At 35.0% G+C, this 26,462-nt stretch overlaps 3 protein-coding genes across 3 annotated transcripts in view; all 3 read right to left on the bottom strand.

Annotated features, from left to right (window-relative positions):
• The window catches only part of LOC111996702 (branched-chain amino acid aminotransferase 1, mitochondrial), a 38,286-nt gene extending 30,545 nt beyond the window's left edge, over positions 1 to 7,741 (bottom strand). The window contains exons 1-7 of the mRNA XM_024028700.2: positions 7,504 to 7,741; positions 2,630 to 2,703; positions 2,257 to 2,428; positions 1,457 to 1,633; positions 1,206 to 1,337; positions 942 to 1,040; positions 740 to 856 (exon numbers count right to left, since the gene is read on the bottom strand). Coding sequence (XP_023884468.2) covers positions 740 to 856; positions 942 to 1,040; positions 1,206 to 1,337; positions 1,457 to 1,633; positions 2,257 to 2,428; positions 2,630 to 2,703; positions 7,504 to 7,575 — 843 coding nt within the window. The 5' untranslated portion in view covers positions 7,576 to 7,741. The remainder of the gene's footprint in view (positions 1 to 739; positions 857 to 941; positions 1,041 to 1,205; positions 1,338 to 1,456; positions 1,634 to 2,256; positions 2,429 to 2,629; positions 2,704 to 7,503) is intronic.
• A 1,999-nt stretch (positions 7,742 to 9,740) lies between these two features.
• Positions 9,741 to 20,328, bottom strand: LOC111996732 (branched-chain-amino-acid aminotransferase 5, chloroplastic). The gene is given in 10 exon segments (XM_065773210.1): positions 9,741 to 10,009; positions 10,359 to 10,483; positions 11,636 to 11,731; positions 15,627 to 15,743; positions 16,163 to 16,261; positions 16,711 to 16,842; positions 16,963 to 17,139; positions 18,509 to 18,683; positions 19,883 to 19,968; positions 20,107 to 20,328. Coding segments are annotated over 10 exon segments (1,212 nt in total). The 5' UTR covers positions 20,200 to 20,328; the 3' UTR covers positions 9,741 to 9,897.
• Positions 20,329 to 20,701: 373 nt separating this feature from the next.
• LOC136067407 (uncharacterized) lies at positions 20,702 to 22,840 on the bottom strand. The gene is made up of 5 exons (XM_065773199.1): positions 22,513 to 22,840; positions 22,224 to 22,397; positions 21,688 to 21,873; positions 21,466 to 21,527; positions 20,702 to 21,379 (listed from the first exon to the last, which is right to left on the bottom strand). Exons 1-5 carry the CDS (start codon positions 22,838 to 22,840, stop codon positions 20,702 to 20,704), a joined length of 1,428 nt encoding a protein of 475 aa, XP_065629271.1.
• Positions 22,841 to 26,462: the final 3,622 nt, after the last annotated feature.

Here is a 26,462-nt window from a genome sequence, read left to right as displayed (position 1 = left end):
CTAGAGGAGTTAAAATCCGTGTGATAGAGGAGCACATATGACGGGGAGATTTGGTTGCCAAAATACTTTTTGGTCCTTAATTTGTCATGGAACAAAATCAACGCTAAAACACCAAACATATTCAATTTTGGAATATATAGATTGTGAATTATGAAATTGGTTTATTTTTAGCAATTCTGTTCCAAAGAGCAACAATTTTGACTATATTTTGGTATGGTCATTATCCAATCTCAAGCTTCATTACTTGCCTACTGTTTTCATTCATCTCCATATACTTACAATAATTTCACAAATCAATTTGTTTCTCAGTAGTCAGTGATCCTTGGAAATTATACCTTATATTGTAATTTCTTTCAAGGATTATCCAATGAGTTTTATAGATACAGAATGCTTGGCATGCTTTGGTTACTTTCCGTGGTCAGCACAGAATAGTTTCCCTTTCCTTAAATTCCATCAAGACAAAAACTTGCTGACATATTAAGGGTGTGTTTGAATACCGCTTATTTGTTGAAAACTAAAAACTTATTACCGAAAACACTGTAGCAAAATAATTTTTAAAAGTGTAAATAGTACTTTGGGATCCAAATTTACCTAAAAATCTGTGTTTTGCTGATTTTTGTGGGTCTGTGAACAGTATTCATGAGACTCACTAAAAAAACGCAGATGCACAAATTGGGCAAAACACCTAATCCAAATGCACGCTAGATTGAACTTAAAATATTCTATAAAAGAAAAATACCTTCACAATAAAAACGTTACAAGAGGAGACCTCCTCAATATTTTTCCTATTCACTGAGTCCAGATATAAGACATCAGAAAATCCTCTGTTCTTTGCTTTAGTCAATGCTTTCAAACCCTACAATTTCAAACACAATGATGTGTTATACAATAATGCTCAATGCAGCAAAAACTTAAGTTACATGAGAGAATAAATTCCTTACCGGGGCATAGTTGGTGATTGATTTGATACCTCCAGTTCCACCACGAGAGGCACGATCAAAATCTTTCTCAACATACAAGTTCAAGGGTGCAAAACCCTCCTAATTAGAAACCAAGATAACATAAATGGTAAATCATTCTACACTTGGTAGGATCCAATGGAATAAAAATCATTGTCCCATTTTTAGTATTCTAGACAGTCTAGAAGATTTTCGTTTCAAAGCAAAAAAGTAAAGCTTCAATTGGAAAACAAAAAATGCCCTCACCTTGAAGTAGTTGCCAACAGGGGAAACATAAACTAGGAAAGTGTATTCAGGTGCTGCACCCAAACCCAATATTTGACCACTTCCCATGAGCAGAGGCCTAATGTACAGAGACCCTTTTCCTGGAGGAGGAACCTGATCATCATAATCATCCACATATATTATATTAAAAAGATAGTATAAACTTAAAGAAATAATTAACTCATAAAGAGAATTAATGGTTCAGCATTTTCTTCAAGATAGAAGAGGATTACCCAACGCTTGTTGGCCAGGACAGTTTGCTTCACAGCATCTACAAATTGATCAATGGAGGGTGATGGCATGCACATTCTCTCCGCTCCAAATTTCAAGCGAATCGCATTCTGCTCCGGACGGAAAAGAAGAAGGCGCCCGTCTTCTTTCCTATGCACTTTTGTACCTTCATACACTGCCTGTTCAGGTTTTTGACATGACTATAAGTTTCTTATAGGCTTCACAATGAAGACTAAAATAGGCTGTATTTTATAGGGATGGCCTTGTTTTGAGTTGCTTGTTCTTTTCATTTTTCTCCTTCTTTCCACCCCTTATTTGCTATCCAGCTCTAAGCAAAAGTCCATATCAATTCATTGGACATGTCTTCCTTCAAAAACAGTGACTAGATCATGCATTTAAAGCATGATTAAGGTGACCCAAACTTTTTCAAATTTTCCATATATGAAACTTCACCAATGGTTTGGACCAATATTTTAGTGATATAGTCTAGACTTGAAACTCGAGCATGGTCACTTTCGTTACTTCAAAGTGGTCATGTCACCATATTTGTTTGGCAACAAAGTTTATTTCCTCGATCTAACAGTATATAAAGTGTTATGTCATTTAAAATTTTAAATGACATGACACTGGATACTCATTAAGACTTGTAAAAACAAGGCTTTCTACTTAGACAATTAGAACCAAGTTAATTCAACCTCCAAGTTACTCAGAATTTGTATTAGATAATAGAGTTCCATCCAAAGTATTGTAGCTAGCATGCAAAGATTTGAATATTGTAACAAACAGATCACTTTCAGCTTACCTGCCCATAATTCAGAACACCAGCAGCAGGGCCCAACTCAATGTTTCCATAACGATTAAGCTGACCTTGTTCAAAATCCTCTCCTTTAGAACATTTCATTAGGTACATGTAATCAGTTGGCATTATACCAAATCCAAGATTATCCCAGTCCAAATCAGCGTAGTCATCATCTCTGAAATTGCCAATTCTCAATAAGAAAAGCAGAAACCAGGAAAAAAAATATGGAACTCTTTTCCATTTTATTTTTTTTCACTTGGTAGAAAATTCCGGACGAAACCACAGGACGTGTGTATTTGAATGAGGATAGATGTACCTACTAAAGCATTTGCATAATGTTGTAACACAAGGGACTAATTCAGTTTAATGCAATTACCGATAAATAGATGGTTCACACATTTGTTGCAGAGAAGATGAAGCCTGAGATGAAAATCCAAAGTAACATCCATTCTACAAAATATACACATTAACACGTTAGTTCTCCTTATGTATGTTCTTTCACATTTTTATCCCTGCTTTGTCTTTGAACTTTGAAAATTGAATTCAAATCTGTTTGGATTAGCTTTTCACTTTTAATTTTTGTTTCTTTATATTTTCTCAAAACGAAAAAAAAGAAAAAAAAAAAGACTTAAGTCTTAAAAAATTATATTCTACAACAGTATTATCTCCTCTCATATAAAGGTGAGTTTTCTAAGCCGGATCTTTAGATAAGACTCACTTTTATATGAAATGAGATTTCAAATTGACATGCCAAATTTTAATTAAAAAAAAGATTAAGAAAGAAATTTTTTTATTATATTATCAATGTAACACCAATTAAATTAATGGTTAATAAGTATTTTTATTTTTGTGTGAGGACCTCATAATTCCATTTTGTATGTTTATTTCTATTAAAAAAAATTACATTAGCATTTTTCTTAATGAATATCCCACATCATCTGATTAATGGTTCTCTTGGCATTAATAATTTAATATCATTTTTTTAGTTCCTTTCCACGACATTTTTTTTTCAGGCTCAATAGTAACACTAATATATATATATATATATATTGGGAAGTGGTACTGGTATCTCATAGGTGTATTAAACAAAACAAACCTACACCCAACCCAATCAATAAGCAAACCACAGTCCATCAAAAAAAAAAAAAAAGCAAACCACATTCATCTACACCCAGCCTATTCTTGTAAGTCGAACCTATACCGGCCCAGACTACATCTTGGCCCCTATGAACACGTTTTGGACCATTCTATCTTCTTATCTTTTCTTTTTTTCTTTTTTCTTTCTTTTTTTTTTTATTTTTTTATTTTTTAGAAACGTTTAGACCATTCCTTGAATTGAACAAAGAGAGAATAATCTTTTTTCTTTTTTTTTTGAGAGAAACTTTTGACCGGTCTTTGAATTGAGCAAAGAGGAGAATAACATGTTATATGTTTTTCATCAAAAACAAAACATAACCAAAAAAACGTATATGTTATGTAAGAAAATATAATTGACTAGACTATCTAATGTACGAACTACGAATTGAATAACCTATTACTAGCCGCACACACACACAAACTGAATAGTCTATGTAATATATCCAAGATAAGGATAATTTTTATGGTTTCTCTATGAAATTTTTTTTTTTTTTTGGGAGTATGATACGTCCAATGATCATGGTCATTTAATTTAATTGTTATAATCTCAAACATTTATGTATCTTTACAAAGACAAACTAGTTGAGGGTTTCTATTCTGATAGAAGAAATGGATGATTAGAATTACGAAGACAATATGTTCCCCGAAATAATAAAAATACTAGAGGTACTAAAGAAGATAATTAATCAATCACCAAAACATGAAAATTGAACGATATATAGGATAGCTTATATATGATCAAAGAACCGAGAAAGAATGAAAGAAAGTACAAAGAAAATAATTTCATAAGACTTTTTCACCTAGAAAAACCTTCTGCAAATTTATAAATAAATAAATAAAAATAAAAAACACTTGTAACAATATCTGCCTAACAAAAACAAAGAAATTATAACAATAACAATAGCAATAGCGATTAAATTATAAGATGTCAAAGCTTAAAAAAAAAAAAAAAAAAAAACCTTGGATGAGAAGAAGTAGCTCGAAGAGATTGAATCAAATTGCGAAAGCATACACTCCTTGACATCATGGTAACCCCAGCAATAAATTGAGAGTTTTTAGATATGGTAATACAGAAATGGAGAGGGTCTAAGAACCAAGCAGCCAGTTATAAATGAATAATGAGATGAACAAGAAGCATTATGAGGGAAAAAAAAAAAAAGATGGACTAGAAACAATAATGTAGTTGCAAGAGTGTGAAACGTGTTTTTGTTTTTAATTGTATACCAAAATTGGAGGGAGAGACTTAGCGTTACCTATCACCTAACACAGTTAAGTTAATTTTGGATCAGTATATAATTTGATAATCTAGACAAAGCTTGAAATAGGATTAGAGTCGGTATAGATTGGGTCAAGAAACTATCAAAAAACAATTAAATCATTTATTAAATCGTATATTTAGGGGTTCCAATGTAGGATTTCTAGAGTAATCTACCACAAAATGGACCACCATATCTCATATGTTTTTTTTTTTTTGGTGAAGCCTAAGGGTGGTTGGTTACTTTTTTGATAAGCAAGGGTGGATGGTTACTTGGTTCATCTTTATGTACGTATGTGTATTTTTCTTTATTGTTACTTCTGTAGTTACTAACTTATATCATTAATATTTTCAGCTCTTCAAATTTCAAAGTATTAGTATTTTTATTGTAACCTAGATAACCTACAAGAGTAATCTACCACAAAATGGACCACCTATGTCTCATACCGATTTTTTTTTATGAAGCCCAAGGGCCAAGGGTGGTTGGCTTATCTTCTGTATGTATGTGTATTTTTTTTTCTTTTTTGTTACTTTTGTATGTGTATTTTTATCCCTCAAAAAAAAAAATACTCATATCATTAATATTTTCAGCTCTTCAAAGAATCAGTTTTTTTTTTTTTTTTTTTTGGTTATTTTTCTATTTTTTATGCATCAAATACTGATTTTTCATAGTTAGGTTATATGGAGAATTATTACACTTTTTGTTTGGTATCATAAATACTTAATCTTAATTGTTAACAGATAATTACTAACTTATTTAATACATGTTATGTAACAAATGATGAACTGTCAAGTTGGTACAAAAACAAAAGGGTAAAAAAAAAAAAAAAAAGTGTCTACCGTAGAATGACCCTTTCAAAAACTACTTCTAACCTCAATCCAGACAACTTGGATGGATTACAATTAGTTAAACCAATTCTATTGGTTTGCCAAACAACTCTTAAAAATTTAATATTAATAATTTTTTTTACACTTAATCTATCTTAAATCCCTTCCCTCTCACGAGTCAGAGAGTCAATGGCAGTACTATGCTCTACATATATTATAAGGGGTGCATAATGCACGTGTCTGATATATTAGTGTATAGAATATAAAAATATTTTCCATCCATTTGTATGTGCTGTTTTGTTTGAAAACGTGAAACAGGAAACCACTGGTTTATCCCAAAATTGACAATTCGACAAGTTAGTCTAGATATATATATTTTTATTGATTAATTTGGTAGGTACAACGAGAGAGAGAGAGAGAGAGAGAGAGAGAGAGAGAGAGAGAGAGAGAGAGAGAGAGAGAGAGAGAGAGAGAGAGAGAGAGAGAGAGAGAGAGAGAGAGAGAGAGAGAGAGAGAGAGAGAGAGATTATAATTCAATAGATACAACGAGTAAAGATACTTTGAATCCTAAATGTCTTCATACATTGAAATCAGGGACAGAACCAAAAGACTTAGAGTTAGGAGGCAGAAACATAAACAAAAAAAAAAAACAAAAAAAAAATTGAAAATCCAAATAAATATTTATTTAATAAACCATCAACAAAGAAATATACACAAAATTATTATTTTTTAAAATATTATAATGCAATTATTTTTGAAAGTGAAACTTGCCATCTCAATATATTACATATTTACATGTGTGAGGTCTATTAGACACTAACTAATAGACAAAAACACTAAAGACAAAACTACCGAAAAAAAAAAAAAAAAAAATTACAAAACATCAATGGCAATAAGAGTTGATCGTTGCATGTGGTGTTGTGTTTGTCAGAGGACAACTTTTTCTTTTATAAAAGAATATAAATTATAGGCTAAAGGCAAAAATGGGTCAGTCACAATATTCTTGACAGTTAATTTAGATATTTGGTTAAGATTACTGTCTAAACAATAATTGGTGGATGTTACTATGTTTGATGTTATCCAATATATATACTATAAAGTTATGGGCTGAGATTGCCCCTTTTAATTATTCAAAAATATAAAGAAGAAGAAGAAAGATTTTCCTTTATACAGAATTAATGGATAATATTAAAGAGATTTCCTTTTCTACAGAAGCATGGATGGACGACCCAAGTGTACCTACTTTTAGTTATATAATTTTTTTAATAATTTTTGTGACTTGGTAATCAATATATATTGATGATTTTAAAAATCTCAACGTTGGAGATTTTTTTCAAACTAGTGTGGTGGAAAACTTTATCCTTTTGCAAACAAATTCTATTTCTTTTAAGGAAAATGTTAACAAATGCTCTAAAAACACTAATATATGAATTATTTTTAGAAATATTTTATTCGATATTGATATTTTACTGACAGTTTTTTATATTTTCTATGAAATTGCGTTTGAGATTTTGCATAATTCTCAACAGAGGGCATCGTTATCTTACATTCTGGTTTGTCTTTTACATATATTTCTTTTCTGATTCATGCAGCTTGAGTACAACGACTAATCTAGTAAATACTCAAAAATGTTCCGTTTACGTTACATGTGGGAAAAAAAAACAGTAAAGCACCAATGAGTCATATATGGCATGTGCTGCCAAGTCAGCACACTGAACCTACCAAATTTATAATAAGACCATTGAGGATAATTTTGCTATGTATTGGATATATTTATTGTTCTTCTTACACGTCTTACGAGTTACGACAATGTGAAATCTACATACTGTGAGGAATATATATATATATATATATATCCTATGCGTGAAATATTTTCTCGACAAGTAATGAACACCAAAAGAGAAAGTGGAGTGAAAGAGAAAAGTTTTGTTAAACACAAATTGAGCAACAACTTGGTAAAGATTAGTCATGCAAGAGACTTGCTAAAACCAAATAATAAGATGTCAAAGATTGATGATATGTAAAATAACCTTAGAGGAAGAAGAAGCAACTCGAAACAATTGAACCAGGTTGCCAAAGCCTGCGCTCATTCTTTGAATCATTCTTTCTCTTCAAAAGCAGTGGTGTTTGATTCACTTCTTGAGATTTCTTATGCAGAGTAGTATAGGAAGGAACTAGAAGTGAAAAATATATTAATAGGGACAGACAAGATCGATGGAATGAAAGAGTAAAGGGATGGGTTGAGAAAGTGCCAAAAAAATATGGAGATTGTATTAAACACGGAACAACATCCATGCTTTTAATAATTCATATGGGGAAAGAAACTAAGCTGTGGGGTTTTTTAATTTGTTTTTTAGTTTTGAATGGATAGGAAGGAGCTGGCAATGCACTTTTGGATCAGATAAGGTTAAAGCTGCAGTGCCATTCGTAGATACAAGGTGGAGGACATCACAAATTCACGCTCATCAGTGCGACTACTATCAATAGTTAGGTAATAGGTACCGTAATCAATTTAAAGTCTTCGGTAGTCAAAGGTTATTAATGCTCCATTTTTTGTTTGAGGTAACAAATCAAATGCAAAAAAAATACATACAGCACATGAGAAATACAAAGCAACAAATCTAATGCAAGATGAGACCATATTTAGAATTGAATTGAAGCAAAATTCAACACAGGATACATCAAGCAACGCAAGCTTGCACGCACACAAGCAACGGAGTAATTTCAAAGAGTTAAAGTAGTCCAATTTGATGCAATAGTGAGGAAAAAAATGGTCCCAAGGAGTGTTGATTAATAGGCCCCAATAGTCTTATTGGAAGAAAAATGTCTATAGAAATTCAAGCCACTTGTGATTAGGTAGGGACCAACAAGTTGATTGATCTGAAGGTATAAAATTGAGAGATTTGACAAGTTCAATGGCGACAATGGCACAAAACTATTGAAATATTCACTAATAATTAAAATTTGTTAGTTTATACATATGTCAAAAACACCTAAAATTTAAAAGTGGTAATAGAATCTCACTGCGAAAACCATTACTATTATATGACAGATCAAAAAGTAGTAAGTTTTGCAAGGTTCCCAAGTGATGTTAAAATTGACCCGGTAAACTTTTTTTCACCTAGATTTAAATAAGTAATTTGTGTAAAGTTCTCATGCGATGCTGAAATTGACCAAATAAACTTGTTTTCACCTAAATCCAAATAAGTAATTTGTGTGAAGCTCTCAAGCGATACTGGAATTAACCCAATAAAATTATTACTTGATAGTATCATATCAACAATTTGAGTGAGACTTCCAAGCGATGTTGGAATTAACCAAATAAAATTGCAATGACAGATATTCAAATGCTTCAAGACCTTTAGATTACCGGTAGCAGATAATTCTCCTGAAAAGCTTGTGCATTGAATAATATAGAAAATCAAATTATACATACATATATATATATATAAAGCTCTGCCACAACCACAAAATTTGAATTTCTGGATAGAGAATATTCCTTTCGAGAAGGAACAAGTGAACTGGGCTTTTGGTTTCTTTCAAGTTAATTTTGGGCCCTATTCATATGAGTCAGACCATCACAAATAAATCCAGATGCCAAAACTAAATGAATTGATTGATGATACACCTCCACGAAAATGATGCAATCCAAATTGATTGAATAAAAATCTAGAAAATGATTTATAGAATTACAGTCATCTCTGATCTCTTGTTTGGGACTTGTCCTATCGCTTATGGCCATAAGTCATTCAGTGGGCATCTTCTCAGGTTACTGTTCCTGGTTCATCACATGTCACGTGTTTAATTTAAACAAGTAGGGTATCATTCTGGCATAAATACAGAACTCCCATCCTTGTTCATAATTTAGGCCAAATTTCACAACGTCAGCATTCTTAATCAAGTAGTCTACTCTAAAAACTTTGAACATTTTCCTTACGTGGTCATGGGATTGGGACAATACAGCCATAATTGCATGGCTTCGCAACTATCTGAGTTGGACACTGTTCTACCTTATAATTATTGGTTACATAATTGAGTTTGAATCTGATCTTCTATATGCATTATGCCATAGTAGCTACAGTTTCCACCCTCCATGATTGTGCAAGTAATATGCCTCATAGAGAGAAGATTTCAGATGGATTCAGATTCAGGCTATTGCACCATGCATTACTACTTTTAAGGGTTAAGATTGGAATTTGCAAATTTCACTTTGAATATCAACCCTAGGATCAAAAACTTTTTTAACCTTTTAGATTTTTACCCTTAATACTTTTTTGCCTTGATACATTTTACCTCTCACAACACAATTGTAATTGTGTACAATTATACCTTAAAATAAGTGGTGTTTTAAAAAAATTGAAATTTCTGTTTTAAGAAATTTATTCCTAAAATTGGCAAGTTAAATTTGACAAGGTTCTTCCTTTCTACTCCAAGACTACAGTCCAGCCCATTTGGTCTTCCGTAAGACCCATCTGTACATTTGAAAGGGCCGAAAAAAGTTGCTGAGAGACCACACCAGTTTCTCCATACAACACCCTGCAGAAGACCCCCACCCACCAGAACAATAACAATAATTAGAGATTATAGCAAAGAAGATTTGCAACCATAGACAAGACCTATGATATTTAGGGACGAGCATATGAAAAGAATTGGACAATACTTAGGTACAACTCCTCAAGTGTTGTATCTTAAGTTTCCCCTTTTAAGTTCAACCATGTGGCACAAATGTTGTTATATCATCTCTTAACGATAGTTAAATTCAACCATGTGGCTTATTGGACAGTGCAACCATATGAATGAATTTAATTGGGGAATATATAGCACATAAGAAATTATACCTAAGTTTTTCCTAAAGGAATTTAGATTTCATAACGAGGTATACCACAGTGGAGCCTAACTTCTACCCATGTAAGTTATGCTGCCAACAGGCAACAAACAAATGGCATTTCCAGTACAAAAGACTTCATCAGCATCAAGCAATTCATCAACTGACACAAGCCGCTCTTCAACCTGTTCATGTAACATAAGGACCCGAGTAACCAACCAGATCTATTTAAAAAAAATTCAAGGAACATTAAAGGGGTGCAGATACAACAAACAGTAAAACAAGGAAATTTAGGAAAGTCACCGCTACCAATTAGTAAAGAAGCAACAAGTAGATTTTTTGGAACTTAAAAATATGAGTGGGGACAAGTTACTAGGTGTTAAGTCTGCTTGTAGAATTACATAATCCCTGGATGGATATTCTGCAATATGGTCTCCATATTTCTCTCTTCAATACTTCCAAGCTTTGACACACACAAATATGTTCTCCATATTGTACAAAATACTTATGATAAGTTCACACTTCAGAGTTCAGACCCAGTTCGATACTTACGAACCTCATTGGAAGGATGGCCCATAACATAAGAAACTGGCAAGAGAACATAGAATATGCTTGTAACCACCCAATCTGATGCACCCTATTAAGCTAACTATTTCTTAAAAGGTAACTTCATTATTGATGGAAGATTGTGTGGCAAAGAGAGAGAGAAAGTACCCGTGTACAATAAATCCAAGATGATAAACGGAAACAAGATAATATTACAGTTCCAGTCAATTGTCATTGGAGAGGTCATTCAGACTAAGTTGTCCACCATGAGGCAACAACAATTTACTAGAGTTTTCACTAAGATTTTCATGATTATATTGTTAGCTACATGAGAAAGGATTTGGAGTCCTTGAAAGCACTTAAGCAACAAGCCTTCCAGATAGACCACATGAATTCATACAGAAAGACTATTAAAGCCTCCACTGCCCAACCTTGACAAGAGGTAACAATTTCACAAAATTTTCTTAAAATTGACTCAACGTCCTGGGGAAAGGGTTATTACTTATTCATGTGAGGGCAACAATGTTGAATGCCAGTGTACTAGGTGTATCAGACAACAGCTCATTTTTGCATCATAAGACTAAAATTGCTCCAGATGAACTATTTTATACTAATAACCACTCACTAAAAAAAAAATATTAAGGTTGGACCAAAGCAAAAGATTCCCCATATTCACTTTAACAACTACTCTCCAAATTCTTCACAAACAAGTGAGATAATAAGTAGATTAGAGAGGTTTGAAAAATCCAATAATAACCTACTCATCATTAATTGTCACCTATAATACAAACCTGGAACCCTTGGCTGCAAGCAATTTCAATAATACTTTTTCGAGTAACGCCAGGCAAAATTGTCCCTCCTAAAACTGGAGTAGAGATTATTCTATCCTGTAATATCATTATCACTGAAACACATTATAATTAAAAGAAATGAACAGAAATTAGGATCAATGTTTCAATATGAAGATACATTTTTTAGTATCGAACAATCAACCTTGTTCCCGCTCCAACAGATATCGATAACAACGCAGCACAAGAAATAATGATAAAAAAGGAAAAAAAAAATTTTGAAGTGAAAGTTATGGCCAGTTGGAAGATTTATGGCTGAAACATACAAAGGTTCTAGTGTTAACATTAATTTATGTTAGAAATATCAGGCCAAAAAAAAAAAAAAAAAAAAACAGAACCTCTTATGCAGGAAAAACTTCTTTGGTTGATACCAAATGTGAGATTACATGCATCAAAGGCCCTCATAACAAAAGATGGATAAGAAGCAGGTAAGAACATACTCGGCACTGTGCTGCTTTTTTGTACTCCCTCTGTCCTAAAAATAAATCTTATAAGAGCACAATATTTATGACAAGTGCATTAAATCCATACTCACTTTTTCACCTTCCCATTTTTTCCTAGACTGTACTAATATATAAATTATTAGTATTTAACTTGGAGGTGAATGGGGTTATCTATGAGGATGAATCCGAGATGGCAAACCAAGCTATACAGTTCTATAAAAACTTGTACAAGGAGACAAAGGAGTGGAGGCCTTTTGTGGAAGGTTTGGAGTTTGATCAGATTGAGGGGTTAGAGAGGAACTGGCTTGAACGGAAGTTTGAACAAGAGGAGGTTCTTCGAGTTGTCAAAGAGTTGGAAGGAGATAAAGCACCAAGTCCTGATGGTTTCTCTTTGGCTTTCTTTCACCATTGTTGGGGAGTTGTGGAAAGAGATGTCTTAGCCACGTTTGAAAAGTTTTATCAACACAGTAAGTTTGAAAAATCTCTTAATGCAACTTTCATAGCCTTAATCCCTAAGAAGAATGGTGCCTCCAATATTCGAGATTTTAGACCTATTAGTTGGTGGGGAGTGTTTACAAGATTTTGGCTAAGGTGTTGGCAAACTGCGTGAAAGAGGTTTTGGATTAGCTAATATTTGAGTCTCAGAATAATTTTGTGGGTGGTAGACAGATTCTTGATTTAGTTCTTATGGCTAATGAGTGTGTTGATAGTAGGGTGAAGAGTAAGATTCCGGGGATTATTTGTTAATTAGATATTGAGAAAGCCTATGATCATGTGAATTGGGAGGCTCTTCTTGATATGTTGAGAGAATGGGATTTGGGGTGAGGTGATGTAGGTGGATCCGTACATGCATATCTACTATCCAATTCTCTATTTTTTTTAGTGGGTCTCCAACTGATTTTTTTTTGGAGTTTGAGGGGACTGAGACAAAGGGACCCACTATCCCCTATGTTGTTTTTGGTTATGATGGAGGTGCCCAGCAAGATGATGAAAAGAGCTGAAGAGGCAGTTTTGCTTCAAGGCTTTAGGGTTGATGGTAGACGGGGTGGAGGGGTATGTGTCTCACATCTTTTGTTTGCGGATGACATGATTCTGTTTAGCAATGCAGATGAGGAGCAGATTCTACATGTTCGGATGCTTCTTCTTTGTTTCCAGGAAGTGACAAGTTTAAAGGTTAATGCGCTGAAGAGTGAGATGGTTTCCATTAGGGAGGTTCCTAATGTCCATGTCCTGGCTGAGATTGTGGGATACCGAATCAGGTTTTTGCCTATGACCTATCTTGGTATGCCATTGAGGGCGTCTCACAAGTCTCCTACTGTTTGGAATCCTATCTTGGAGAAAATTGAGCGTAAGTTGGCTGGTTGGAAGAAGTTATATTTGTCAAAAGGTGAAAGACTAACGTTGCTTAAAAGCATATCTAGTCTTCCCACTTATTATTTATCCCTTTTCACCATTACTACATATGTGGCCAATAAAATTGAGAGGCTATAAAGGGATTTCTTGTGGGGGGACTCCAAGACTCATTTGGTGGGATGGGACAAGGTGTGTGCACCTTTGAAAAACGGTGGGTTAGGAGTAAGAAAATTAACTACTTTTAATAAAGCCTTACCAGGGAAGTGGTTATGACGGTTTGGGATTGAGGAGACAAGGCTTTGGAGAAGGGTTGTAGCTCTCGAGTTTGGGGAAGAATGGGGGGATGGACTTCCAAGCTAGGTAGAGGGGTACATGGGAGTGGCTTGTGGAGAAGTATCCGCATAGGATGGGAGGATTTTAGCAAGAATATTCACTTTAAGGTAGGGGTGGGAGATAAAGTGAAGCTTTGGACAGATCGATGGTGTAGGGATTCTCCACATAGATTGACCTTTCCGAGTGTGTATGGGATTGCATCCAATAAAGAGACATCGGTGGCCTCTTCTCTTGAACGGTTAGGGATAGAGGAACGGAGAAGCTGGGAAGTTCATTTTACTAGAAACCAACTGATTCAGAAATGGGAGGTGTGGATGATTTTCTCCATACCTTGGGCTCAAATCTACCTCCCATTGAGAACGGAGATCGTATGCGATGGAAGTTGACAAAGAATGGAGATTTTGATATTCGATCATTTTACAATAAGTTGAAAAGCCCCTTGCCCATTACTTTTCCTTGGAAAGGTGTTTGGAAGGTTAAGGCTCCGCAGCATGTTTCCTTCTTTGTGTGGAATGTTGTATGGGATAGGATCCTTATGGTGATAATTTGAGGGGTAGAGGGATGGATTTTGTTGACTGGTGTATCATGTGCCGTAGTAATGGGGAGACAGTAGATCGTTTGTTACTCCATTGTGGTAAGACTTATCGGTTGTGGAGTTTGGTGTTTAGATCTTTTGGGTTTTCTTGGGTCTTGCCAAGATCAGTTGCAGATACTCTATTTGGTTGGTGGAATTGGCCTGGAAAGCATTTGTCTAGCATTTGGAATTTAGCTCCTTTATGCTTGATGTGGTGTCTTTGGAGGGAGCAAAATAGGAGGACATTTGAGGACATGGAAAGTTCGGATGACCAGCTTTTGGCTTCTTTCAGTGGCTCTCTGTTTGACTGGTTTAGGGCTTGGGGACTCATCTCTAGTGATTCTCTCTCTATATTCCTTAGCTCTCTACTGTGTATTTAATATCCTTCCTTTCTTTTTTCCTTTTTCTCTTTCTTTTCCTTTTGTATTTTTCTCTCTGCCTTATGTTTTTCTGCATAAGGTAGTGTTCTTCAATACATATCTTTATTATTTATCAAAAAAAAAAATTAGCACTACTGTGTAGTCTACTAAGGAAAATGAGCACAAAAAGCTTAGAGAATAATTTTGGGATATCTCAATATAGAAATGTAGACTATTATTTAGGGACGGGGGAATATATTTTTCCTATACAGATAATTTGTTGTTAAAGCAGTTTAACTGAACACCTTTAGAACAGAATAACAATATATTGTTAATTTCTGACATGATTGTACATTAAACCCTGTGAAAATTGTTCAATTCAATTTTTTCCTTCATTGCTTATAACAAATTTGATAGGACACATTAAGTAGCATAGCACCACATAGAAGCAATGAAGCACTGCTTCAAGTATGCAAATCAATTTCCTAACAGGCAAAAATGTCATATGTACCAAAGGAATAAGGTAAAACAAGAAACATGGAAATTGGTCATAACACGTAATTCTTTCCCTTTTTTTTAAAGGCCTTCAATCAACCAAAATGTATTTTCAAATTGGTACAACTACAACAAATTTGTCAAACCATAAAACACAAAAATCTTTCTGGCCAGAATTCACAATGTCATTGTTAATATCCTATTATCTTTTGCAGTTTAAGCCTCCTTGGTGCACTTGATATTCAGTTAGTTTGATTTAGAGAATATAATGTGAGGATATTACCAGAAATACTTTTATGAGATTGTCAAGAAACTGACAATTCCAATTCTTTATTACTCTTCATAAGCCAACAAACCAGGAAAAATTTGAACCATACCTTCACAACAAAAATGTTAGCAGTAGAAACCTCTTCCAGATATTTGTTGTAAACAGAATCAAGGTACAGAACTTCAGAAAAACCATCCGCTTTAGCTTCAATCAGTGCCTTCAAAACCTGCAGAAAAGAGCTATTTTGGCTTTGGCAAATTAGAATATCCTAAGAAGGAAAAACATTCTTCTTCCTCTTCTTCTTTCTTTTGGATAACAAGTTCTAAGGAAAGGAACTCCTTAATCAATGGGCTCATCTATCATAAAAGTAAATAACCTGAACCCAAATGGTTTTTGAATCAAATCTCTTCATCCAAGGAAAAAGAAGCAAATTGAATTTGTCCTAATGTAGACCATATGACCAACCTAGGCAAAACACACAGTGGGAATGATCACTTTATCTGACCAACGAGTGACAAGAAACCTTTTAGTATTTGATATTAGTTTTTTCACACTGAGCAGGAGAAGGCATTGTTGATTTGCAAACTGGAATGAAAGACCAGATTTAAATAATCAGACACCGAGTGCCACATAAAACTGGCTTACCACAGCATAATTTCCTATAGCTTTTACACTTCCAACTCCACCAGGGACTGCACGATGAATTTCTTCTTCAACCACCAAGCTAAGTTGTTTCGAACCCCCCTGTCACCATCACAAGAAGTCGAAACATGTTAATGGCATCAAATCACAAATAAAAATGAAAAGGGTGTAAAAATCAGGGATGGAAAATATCTTATTAAAATAAAAATAAAAATTATTCGACAAAGTCATAATATTAAGGTGTTGTAAAGAAACATGAGGGGGTAACATTGTGAAGTTTTTCTCACACACACATAAACACCCCATTATTTGCCTATTGAGAGTTAAGTGAATCATTGGACAGAGATTGCATAAGGTTTCCTCTTATATTTATCTGTATAAGTACGTTTTATGTTCATTTAATAGAGTAGATTCTTCATGGTTGAATCCCAGATTGTGGCACTTGCATGTTTCTTCCATTTAATATGCTAGTACCATTACCTGGACTTTCCACAATAATGCCTGCCATTCAATTGTTTTGAAGGTATGCAACCAAAACAAATAACACATACCTCAAAATAATTTCCAACTGGAGTAACAAAAATAAAAAATGTGAATTCAGGAGCTGGTGTAAGACTAAGAACAGGTCCAGTGCCCATAAGTAGTGGTCGAATGTGCAAAAATCCTTTATGTGGAGGGGGCACCTGCAGTAAGGCATTGAGTCCTATTACTGGACCAATACAACACATACTGCAAGTAAAACTTTTCCTAATATGTAACCAAAGAAACAAATCTTGTTAAGAATTTACATAGTGTGACATTACCCATCGTCTATTTGCCAAAACAGTAACTTTTACAGCTTCCACAAACTGTTCAACAGTTGGTGCAGGCATGCACATCCGATCTGCTCCAATTTTCATCCGCAAGCCATTTTCCTCAGGACGAAATAGTACAATAGAATTGTCATGTTTCTTATGTGCTTTCAGACCTTCAATTATTCCCTAGAAACATAAAGACAATTATAAAGGATAGCTAAAAGCACACATTGTAAAGTGAAACAGAACCTAATGCAATACTTAGGCAATCATAAATCACACACTACAAAGTTTATGGCCCATACTTATGAAAGCAACAAGAAAATAAATTGCACATCTCAGAGGAAGCATCCAATTATATCAGAGATGATGATTCTGGACAGAAAACAGAAGAGTCTTATGCTCTATAATTGGCTCCCTATTACATACTGTCCAAAATACATACAATCCTTGAAATGGTTAAGATCATGATAATCGCTTGGCTGATTTATGATTCTTGAAAACTTACAAACAGAATCTAAAAGTTCGATTTATTAAGGACGAATGGACCTTATATGGTAGGGAATCAGGCTACAAAGCATTGCAGTAGATGGATCACCCTCTACCCATTAGTTTAAGTTTACCATATAGTGCAAGAAAAATGGTCAAAGTCTCCATGAATATGCACTTATAACAATAACAATCAAGCCCTAGTCCCAAAATTTTGGGGTTGACTATAAATCCTAACAAAATAATCAGCATCGGCCAAATGTATTCTTTTCAACCATTCTATTCTACCCAAAGTCATACTCTATCCCAATGAAAATTCACTAATATGAATATGAATATATAAAACAATTATCTTTCATTTCACATAAAACAAATTTCATAATCTTCAAGTAATAAAAATCTTGTCATCTATACCCAAAAAAGTAAAAAGTATCATGAGAAAGAATACTATGGGAATATCCATCATTTGAAATTTCGAAGAAATAGTTTGATCAAGGAGCGCAAAGATAATTTTGATTTAGTTTTATTTAATTGTATTTTACCATTGATACATTGGATTTTATTTTAGATCTTATTAGGTTATTAGTGTTTTCATAATTCAATAATTAGGCTTTGGCCCAAGACACCCCAAGTCAATTAGGGTTAGAGTTTAGTCCTAGTAGTCTATATAAGTTTGTTACTGTGCTCCAATGGAGAAGTTTATGATTCATGAATAAAATTTCTATTGGAACTTTTCGAATTGCTTAGTATTGATTCCTAGGTTTTCTAACCTTGCTTGGTGCTGACTCCAAGCAACCCTAATGCTGATTCTTAGATTTATTTTATATTTATTTTTTTGTTTTCCAAGTTTCTTTGGAGAAAATTGTGCTGAATTATAGTTTGTCTAAATCAAAAAAACAACAGTAACTCAGCAAGAGCACATGAAGTTGATCATATGAATCTCAGACAGCACCAATGGCAGCCCTTTATCATAAATTAAAAAAGAAAATATGTTTGCATCAAAATCCAAAGATCAATAAATCCAGGTGAAAGAGAGGCAAAAGGTGCAATTACTAGAGTAAATAACCTGGCCATAGTTCAAAACACAGGATGTTGGGTTCAATTCAATGTTCCCAAAACGTTGTAAACCACCAGACAAAAACTCGCCATCTCCTGAAAACTTCATAACATACATAAAATCTGTTGTCACAGGATTGAATCCAAGGTTTTCCCAACTAATATCAGGCAATCCGGATGTTTCCCTGTTATTATTGAGCAGAAAATTTTCAAAATCTTTTGCAGATTAATGAATAAACAAAATAATTGCAATATGACTAATGTAAATATCAGTTTTGCATCAACAGAATGACATTAATATCATTAATAACAAAACACAACTTCTAGCATTAACCCCAAGTTGCAGGACAAAATTAAGAAACTAACCTAAATAAAGAAATCTATTTTAGTTAAGGTCTTGTAAATTTATTTTGGAATTGAATATAGCTACTTGTCTGTTTATATATCTAGACTAGATGTAAAAAAGAAATTATGCTTAAATTCCAGACTCAGCTCAGCATTTTATACGCATTCTAATGGATTCAGATTAAGGTTTATGTTACTATTCTAGAACTCTATGCCAGAATTATATTCGATGTAACAGTAGCTATTAGAAAATTTCGCAAATGACACAAATTAAGGAATGGTATTAGAATATTCAATTATGAGTTATAATGCACTTACATTTTTCCTAAGAAAAATAAACTTGTCAATAATTCACTTGCACAGGCGCACAAATTAAAGGTGAATGTGTATAGTTTGATTTTATTTATTTTACACGTAAATTTTAACTACCATACAAATCCTTAAGTATCATATTTTAAATTTTTTAGCTCAATATGCTTTAGGCATTGATAATTTTTCAGTTTGGATTGAAAAGAGTCTTTGTTTTTTAGAATAAGCTCTTTTTCATAATGTATTTGTCGCTTTTATTTCTGAACGAAGTACTTTGTCTTGCATAAAAAATAAAAAAAGAAGTGCACTGACCAATAACCTAATAAAAAGACACATGGTTATGTTGAATTAGCCAATCAATAAGTCTAGATAAGTCCAGAGACAAACCCAATTTCACACTCTAATGTATCTAAGTTGTAAATTTTGTGATCAGTGCATAATAAAAGTAAAATCAATGCTACATCGGTAAATGGTGAAATAAATAAATAAAAGTAATCCATGTAAAACAGTAAAAGTGATTGTTTTCATCGTAATTTAATTGCATATGTCATTAAAGTAACGGTGTGGTCCTAGAAAATGAAAAAAAAAATAGAAAAACAATAAACAAATTTTATTTTAACAAAGGTGCAAACAAAAATAAATAATAATAATAATAATCTGGATTCCTACAAGAAAAATCACCAAGCATGATGAAAAATGAAAAAAGGTTAAAAGTGAAAAGGTACATCACCCATGACCATGACTATGAGCATCCGAGGATTGAGTGGCTTTAATCGTCGTAGCGTGACGGCGATGTTTTGTTGGGAGCTGAGCAGTCTGAGTAATGAGGCGCACGTGCAAGCACAGGAAAACTCCGTTTAGTTATGTTCAAAGATTTTTTTTTTTTTTTTTTTTAACATGGTTTTTGAGTTAGAGAAATTTTAGGAATAGAGAAGAGGATGTAGAAATAGTTGCCTTGAGAGATGCCGAGGAGCTTTGACTCTGGCCGAGGTTTTGATGATGATGAATGGCGTAAGTTGTTCTTGAGAAAACGATGTCGTTCAACATTTCTATCTGTGTTCTTCTAAACCAAAGTATCTCCGACCTTTTGCAATTTGGCAATCTGTCTTAATCGAAGTCGGACTTGAAATTTTTATTTTTTTTTTTTAGCTCACTGGACTTGAAATTTTTGTCGTTGAATTCAATTCAACTTCAAATAACGCCTGATATTTTTATTTGTTTTGACCTCTCTAATTATTATAGTCCCTTTTTATTAGGGCTGGTTACTCCAATTATTGTTCCTTTTTTTTTTTAGAGAAACTTGATTATTAATTGAACTTGGGTTATCAATTTTTTTCCTCCAATTATTTGAAAAACCCAAAATGCAAATGGATTTGTGTACCGTGCAAAACACTTTATCAGGTATCTTTTTTTAGCTAATTTAGAAATCCTAACACCTAAACCTTATCTTAAAGCCATTTAAGGAAGCTGTGAGACCCACAAGTTTTTTTTTTTTTTTTTGAAAAACCAGACTGGAAACCGCAAGCCTGGGCTAGAATTGAATAAAAACTTAAGAAATGTATGCAAGAACCAAAGGAACAAACTCCTCTGGGATGTCCTCTAACCACACTTGAAATTCTAAAACTGTTTTGGCCTTTTTCGCCATTGCATCAACAACTCTATTGCTATTGCGATTAACATACATAAATTCAGAAAAACTCAATTGGGCTGCCTCATGAAGGATGTCAACAATAATATGACCATAAATGGATTGTTCAGCTCTACCATCTACAAGAGCGTTGATAACAATCTGCAAATCACCTTCAAAAAAAACCTCATGAAGACAAAGTTCCTTTACAAATAGAACAACTCGGCGACATGCGAGTGCTTCGACTTCAACTACTGTTGGAGGGAGGGGGATACGCAAAGATAGGGAGCTAATGATTTCACCTCTGTGGTTACGAATCACCACTTTGATACCCGCTTCGTTGCTACTTTGGAAGATCGCACCGTCGAAGTTGGCTTTGAATCTGGCATGGGGAGGTGGACACCAATGGTGGACGGTGGCAGCTTGTCTTGTCACTTGCACGGGCTCCTGCACTTTAAGGAAATCCCAAAGAAAATTGCCAGCCGCGCTTGTGATGTACTCCAAAGTCTGTGTAGGGCAATTGAGACGAACTAAATTACGCCTATTCCACAGCATCCACGCCATCATGATGAAGTAATCAGCCATGTGCTCATCAACAGCCTGCAAGAACCTTGAAAAAAAATTAGTGAAGTCCCTAGGAGGGGGATGAGCTAGGTCCCGAACCCAACTGAGGTTCCTCCATATACCTTCAACCTCCACACAGCCCTACGCCACATGTAAGATATCTTCAGGTTGGGCTTTACATTGGCTGCATAGGTCAGAGGGAACTATATGTCGTCGAAACAAATTATCCATGGTTGGCAGAGAGTTGTTGCAAGCCCGCCATGCGAAATGCTTCACCTTGTGAGGGACACGTAGCATCCAAATTCCTCTCTAAAAGGATCTTTGGGGGATTGGATTAGAGCTACTTGGGTTGGTGGTTGAAGCATTGGAAGCCAATAACCTATAAGCACTTCGAGAAGAGAAATTCCCCGAAGGAGTTTTAGACCACACCAGCCGGTCAGTGGGCATTCTCAAGCTCAGTGGAATGCTTATAATTGCATCCGCCTCATGAGGCAAAAACAATTGTTCGATATCCTCCTTTTTCCATGTTCCTGAGTTATGGTAAATAAGTGAGCTAACCTTTGCTTCAAGTGGAATAGAAGGCAGAGGGGAGCTAACCTTTCTATAGCAAGGATCCGGTAGCCACTTGTCTTCTTTGATACTCACATTAGTTCCATCGCCAATGCGCCAAATCAGCCCTTATTTCACCACCTCCCTTGCACCCAAATTACTTTTCCATGCATAGGAACCACCCTTCGCTTCTTTGGCTTCAAGAATAGAACAATCCGGAAAAAAAATCTAGCTTTGAAAACCTTATAGCAGAGACAGTCTTGATTGTTCAGCAAGCGCTAAACTTGCTTGGCTAAGAGAGCCTCATTAAATTTTTCAATCTCCTTGAAACCCATGCCCCCTACTTCCTTTGCCTCACAAAGCTTTTCCCACTTCACCCAATGAACCTTTCTCGAATCCCCACTGTAACCCCACCAAAACTTTCGTATCATAGCTTCAATATCCTTGATCAAACCTTTAGGAAGTTTGAAGCAACTCATGGAATAGGTGGGAATTGCTTGAATCACTGATTTAATAAGGAGAAGCAACTCATGGAGAAGTTTGAAGCTTCTCCTTCCAACCCTGTAATTTTTTCCATACTCGCTTCTTGATATAGATGTAAATTTGTTTTTTTGCCCTACCTACAAAAGCAGGCATGCCTAGATATTTCTCGTATTGCCTAATTGCAGGTACAGCCAAGACCTGTTGGATACGGGTTTGAAGCATAGGCTCAGTGTTGGAGCTAAAGAAGATGCAAGTCTTATCCCTGTTGATTTTTTGGCCAGAACCTTTCTCGTAGATTGATAGCACATCTAGGATTATCTGGCACTCTACTTCTGTAACCCGACAAAACAGTACACTGTCATCAGCAAAGAACAAGTGGGAGACCCGAGGCCCATTTCTGCAAATTGATACTCCCCTGAGGTGACCTTCGAATTCAGCTTTATGCAATAACCCTTGAAGCCCCATGGCACATATAAGAACAAATATGGCGAGAGAGGATCTCCTTAACGTAAACCCCTGCTAGGTTTAATATTACCTGTCGGCTTCCCATTTAAAAGCACAGAGTATGAGACCGATGTAACACAAGACATGATTATTTTCACAAATCTCTCCGGGAACCTTAGATGTAACATAGCTTTTTCCAAAAAGGACCATTCTACTCTATCATAAGCTTTGCTCATGTCAAGTTTCAGAGCCATAAACCCTAGTTTTCCTGGAGTTTTCCTTTTAAGGTAATGCAATGTTTCAAAGGCTACCAATATGTTGTAAGTAATAAGGCGACCCGACAAAAAGGCACTATATGTGTCAGAAACCACAAAAGGTAACATCTTCTTTAACCGGTTAACCAGCACTTTAGCAATAAGTTTGTAAATCACATTGCAAAGGCTGATAGGCCTAAAATAAGAGACTTTTTTTGGTTCCAGAATTTTTGGGATAAGTGCAATAAAGGTAGTGTTAATGGATTCGGGGACAACACCTGTATTTAAAGCTGATAGAATAGCCATAATAACATCATTACCAACAATATGCCAAAATGATTTATAAAAAATACGAGACATACCATCTGGCCCAGGTGCTGTGAGGGGAGCCATTTGGTGAAGCGCTCTTTGAACTTGCTCTGCCAAAAAGGGTCGATTTAAGTCAGAATTCTTATCCTCAGTCACAGTGGAGAGCATACCCTCAAGAACCTCATCAAAACCTGATGGGTTTGAGGTAGTGAAGATATTGGCAAAATACTCCACAACCATTTCTCCCATTCTTCCTTCCTCTTCAATCCAGTCCCCAACCTCATCCTCAAAACCCAAAATGTAACTGCATTTATTCCTCTGATTTGCTCGGCAATGGAAGTATCTAGTATTTTGGTCACCCTCATTTAACCATTCAACATAAGATCGTTGTTTCCACATAGTTTCTTCCTTGGACATGAGAGCTTGAATATCTGCCCGAAGTTGATGAATGTGAGCTAGATCTGACTTATACAAACCCCTTTCTTCGGCCCCTTTTAATTCTTTTAATTTCTCTACAAGGGACAACCGGACATGACCGAAGGTATCACGGTTCCAAATTCTGAGATTATCTTGACAGTTGATTATTTGCTTGGTCACCATGCAAATCGGAGATGGATCACTCACCTCTTGCCACGAATTTTTAACCACTTCTTCACATGAATTATCCTTGAGCCACCTAGCCTCAAAACGAAAAGGTCTTCCTTTGCGGTAAAACCTTTTTTGCTCGGAATCAGAGATAAGCAAAATAGGTTTATGGTCGAAATGGAAGGCATCCAAATGATGAATACGACATGTGGTGAATTGAAGCATCCACTCCACCGTAGCTAACCCTCGGTCTAGCCTAACCCACACATTTTGGTCACCTGGTCTTCTGTTGCACCAAGTGAATGGAAAGCCATTAAAGCCGAGATCTTTTAACCCACAAAAATCTATTGCATCTCTAAACCCTTGCATTTGCCTCTCTTGCCGATCCAGCCATCCTTGTTTCTCCTCTACTCTAATGATTTCATTAAAATCCCCCAAACAAACCCAAGGGATGGAAAACCGGGAGCTAAGGTCCCTTAGTAATGACCAGGAATTTTTCTGGTTGGCAGTATCAGGGTTTCCATAGAAACCTATGAAACGCCAGGCGTCATTCATTCGATGATCAATTACTGTATTAATATATCTCTCTGAAAAATTCATCACTGTAACTCGAATACCTTGTTTCTACAACAAGGCTAAACCACCTCCCCTAGAGATCCGGGGAACAACAAAAGAATTAGTATACTGCAATCTCCGGCAAATTCTTTCAATGACCTCTTGATCAACCTTTTATCTCCATCAAGAAAATCATTTTGGGATCTTTTTTGTTGACTAAATCAACAAGCTCGCCTTCTGTCTGTGGGTTCCCAAGCTCACAACAGTTCCAGCTCACGCAACTTATAGTAACTGGTGGTGCTGGCGACTAGCATCCACCTGAGCATTTTCATTGGAAAATCCTCCCACTACACTTACTCTCTTTTTCTTTTGAACAGGTTGCTCCGAAAAGTTCCAACTCCGGTTTCCTACTATCTTGCACTTCCATATCAGTACTAACATTGTTTTCATCAACCTCTCGCTCCAATTTTGACCATTTTTTCTTTGGACCTTTTCAAGGTTGTTTAGTAACCTGGTTCATTATATCTGATAATGGAAGAGTTTTTGTATTGGAAGGTAAAGGACTAGGCAACCTCACATTGTTTACTGCATTATCAACACTACACTCTACGTTCTGCATGGGCATGCTAGCATGGGCATGACCTCCCAAGTCTATCAACCCATTAAATAGTTCCACCGTGTACACAAGAGGTTCATTGATAAAAGCATTACTTGTATTAAAATTAGTAGATAAAAGTTCACCTTTTGGTTCAAACTCCATAGTAGTCACATTAGACTCCAATGTATTGAGAATATTAGATAAAAGCTTCCCTTTTGGCCCAAGTTGAACCCCTTGAGTAGTCACTTTCTCTGGCTGTCCATTCTGACCAAAAGCCAGAATTTTTGTTGCGTGTTCAGAGTTGATCTCATCCCCCAACATACGGTCCTTCTCATTACCCGGATTCAAGCTTTCACTCCTATCAAACAGCTTTAATCCCCTGTCAATTTCCTCAATGCGCTCCTCAAACCCATCCCCCAAATCTCAGCTTTTTCCCACTGTCTCCAATGTAAACGTAGCCTCAGTACCAGCCCCTGTGTCACTGTCACACCGCTCTTCCTGAACAACCACTCTTACCTCATTCCGAGTTTGCCCAACATGGGCAATGGCAAGATTGTAAATATTTTATTGTATATCCGGTGGTTGTGGTAGGAATACACATTATTTGTCCCATTTTATTGTGTTTCATTTATGATGTACCAACTCATCAAAAATTTATGCTCTACCAATTATGGTATGTAATGTAATGTGTTTTTTTTTTTTTTTTTCCTCCAATTTTAAACTCTAAATATTTATAAAAAAAAAAAGTAAAAAGAATATTTAACAAGTTTAGATTAATAAGTATAAAGTGAAATACAAAATGTGGGATAAAGAATTTGTATTTGCTGAGTTAATGGACTATTTTAGTAAATTTTTAATACCACTTTAGTGGAAAATATTTTTAAAAAAAATTGTCAAAAAAATCAATTGTTTTTTTTTTTTCCATAAAAAGTTTCTAAATATTTTCTAAATTAATACCCTTAGAACATTTATCAATTTTCCCCTTTTTAGTTTCTTACCCATATCTCATACAGTTTTTCTAGGGCTAGCCAAGTTAAACGGACTCTCAACTTGGAGATCTCTATCTCATCTCATCTTGTGTCGATGCTATTAGTCTTATCATCCCTCATGCCCAATTTCTTAGATGGATATATTGCATATTAGATAGCTTATGGACAATACATGATGTAGGGTTCTTGATTTTAAGGGCAAATTACTTTCGTTATTGTCAATGACACATCATATGTATTTTTACTCTTTATTTTTGAATGGGTAGATAGTGGGAGAAGAGGAGTTAGAATTTAAATCACATATATAAAGCATCACCACAAAGTATGTTACTACCACTAAACTATTACTTAAT

The sequence above is a fragment of the Quercus suber genome, unplaced genomic scaffold (genome assembly GCF_002906115.3).
Source record: "Quercus suber isolate HL8 unplaced genomic scaffold, Cork oak 2.0 scaffold_70, whole genome shotgun sequence".
Taxonomy (NCBI): Eukaryota; Viridiplantae; Streptophyta; class Magnoliopsida; order Fagales; family Fagaceae; genus Quercus; species Quercus suber.
This window is presented reverse-complemented; position numbering and strand designations above follow the sequence as displayed.

Excerpts from the sequence above, each read along its gene's own strand:
- LOC136067407 (XM_065773199.1), bottom strand. The coding sequence starts at position 22,840 with ATGGGGCTTCAAGGGTTATTGCATAAAGCTGAATTCGAAGGTCACCTC. Across the intron at positions 21,874-22,223 it reads AAAGGAAGTAGGGGGCATGG|GAACATGGAAAAAGGAGGAT; the intron begins GTTTCAAGGAGA and ends ACCATAACTCAG. Across the intron at positions 21,528-21,687 it reads TGCTTCAACCACCAACCCAA|CCAATGTAAAGCCCAACCTG; the intron begins GTAGCTCTAATC and ends TGACCTATGCAG.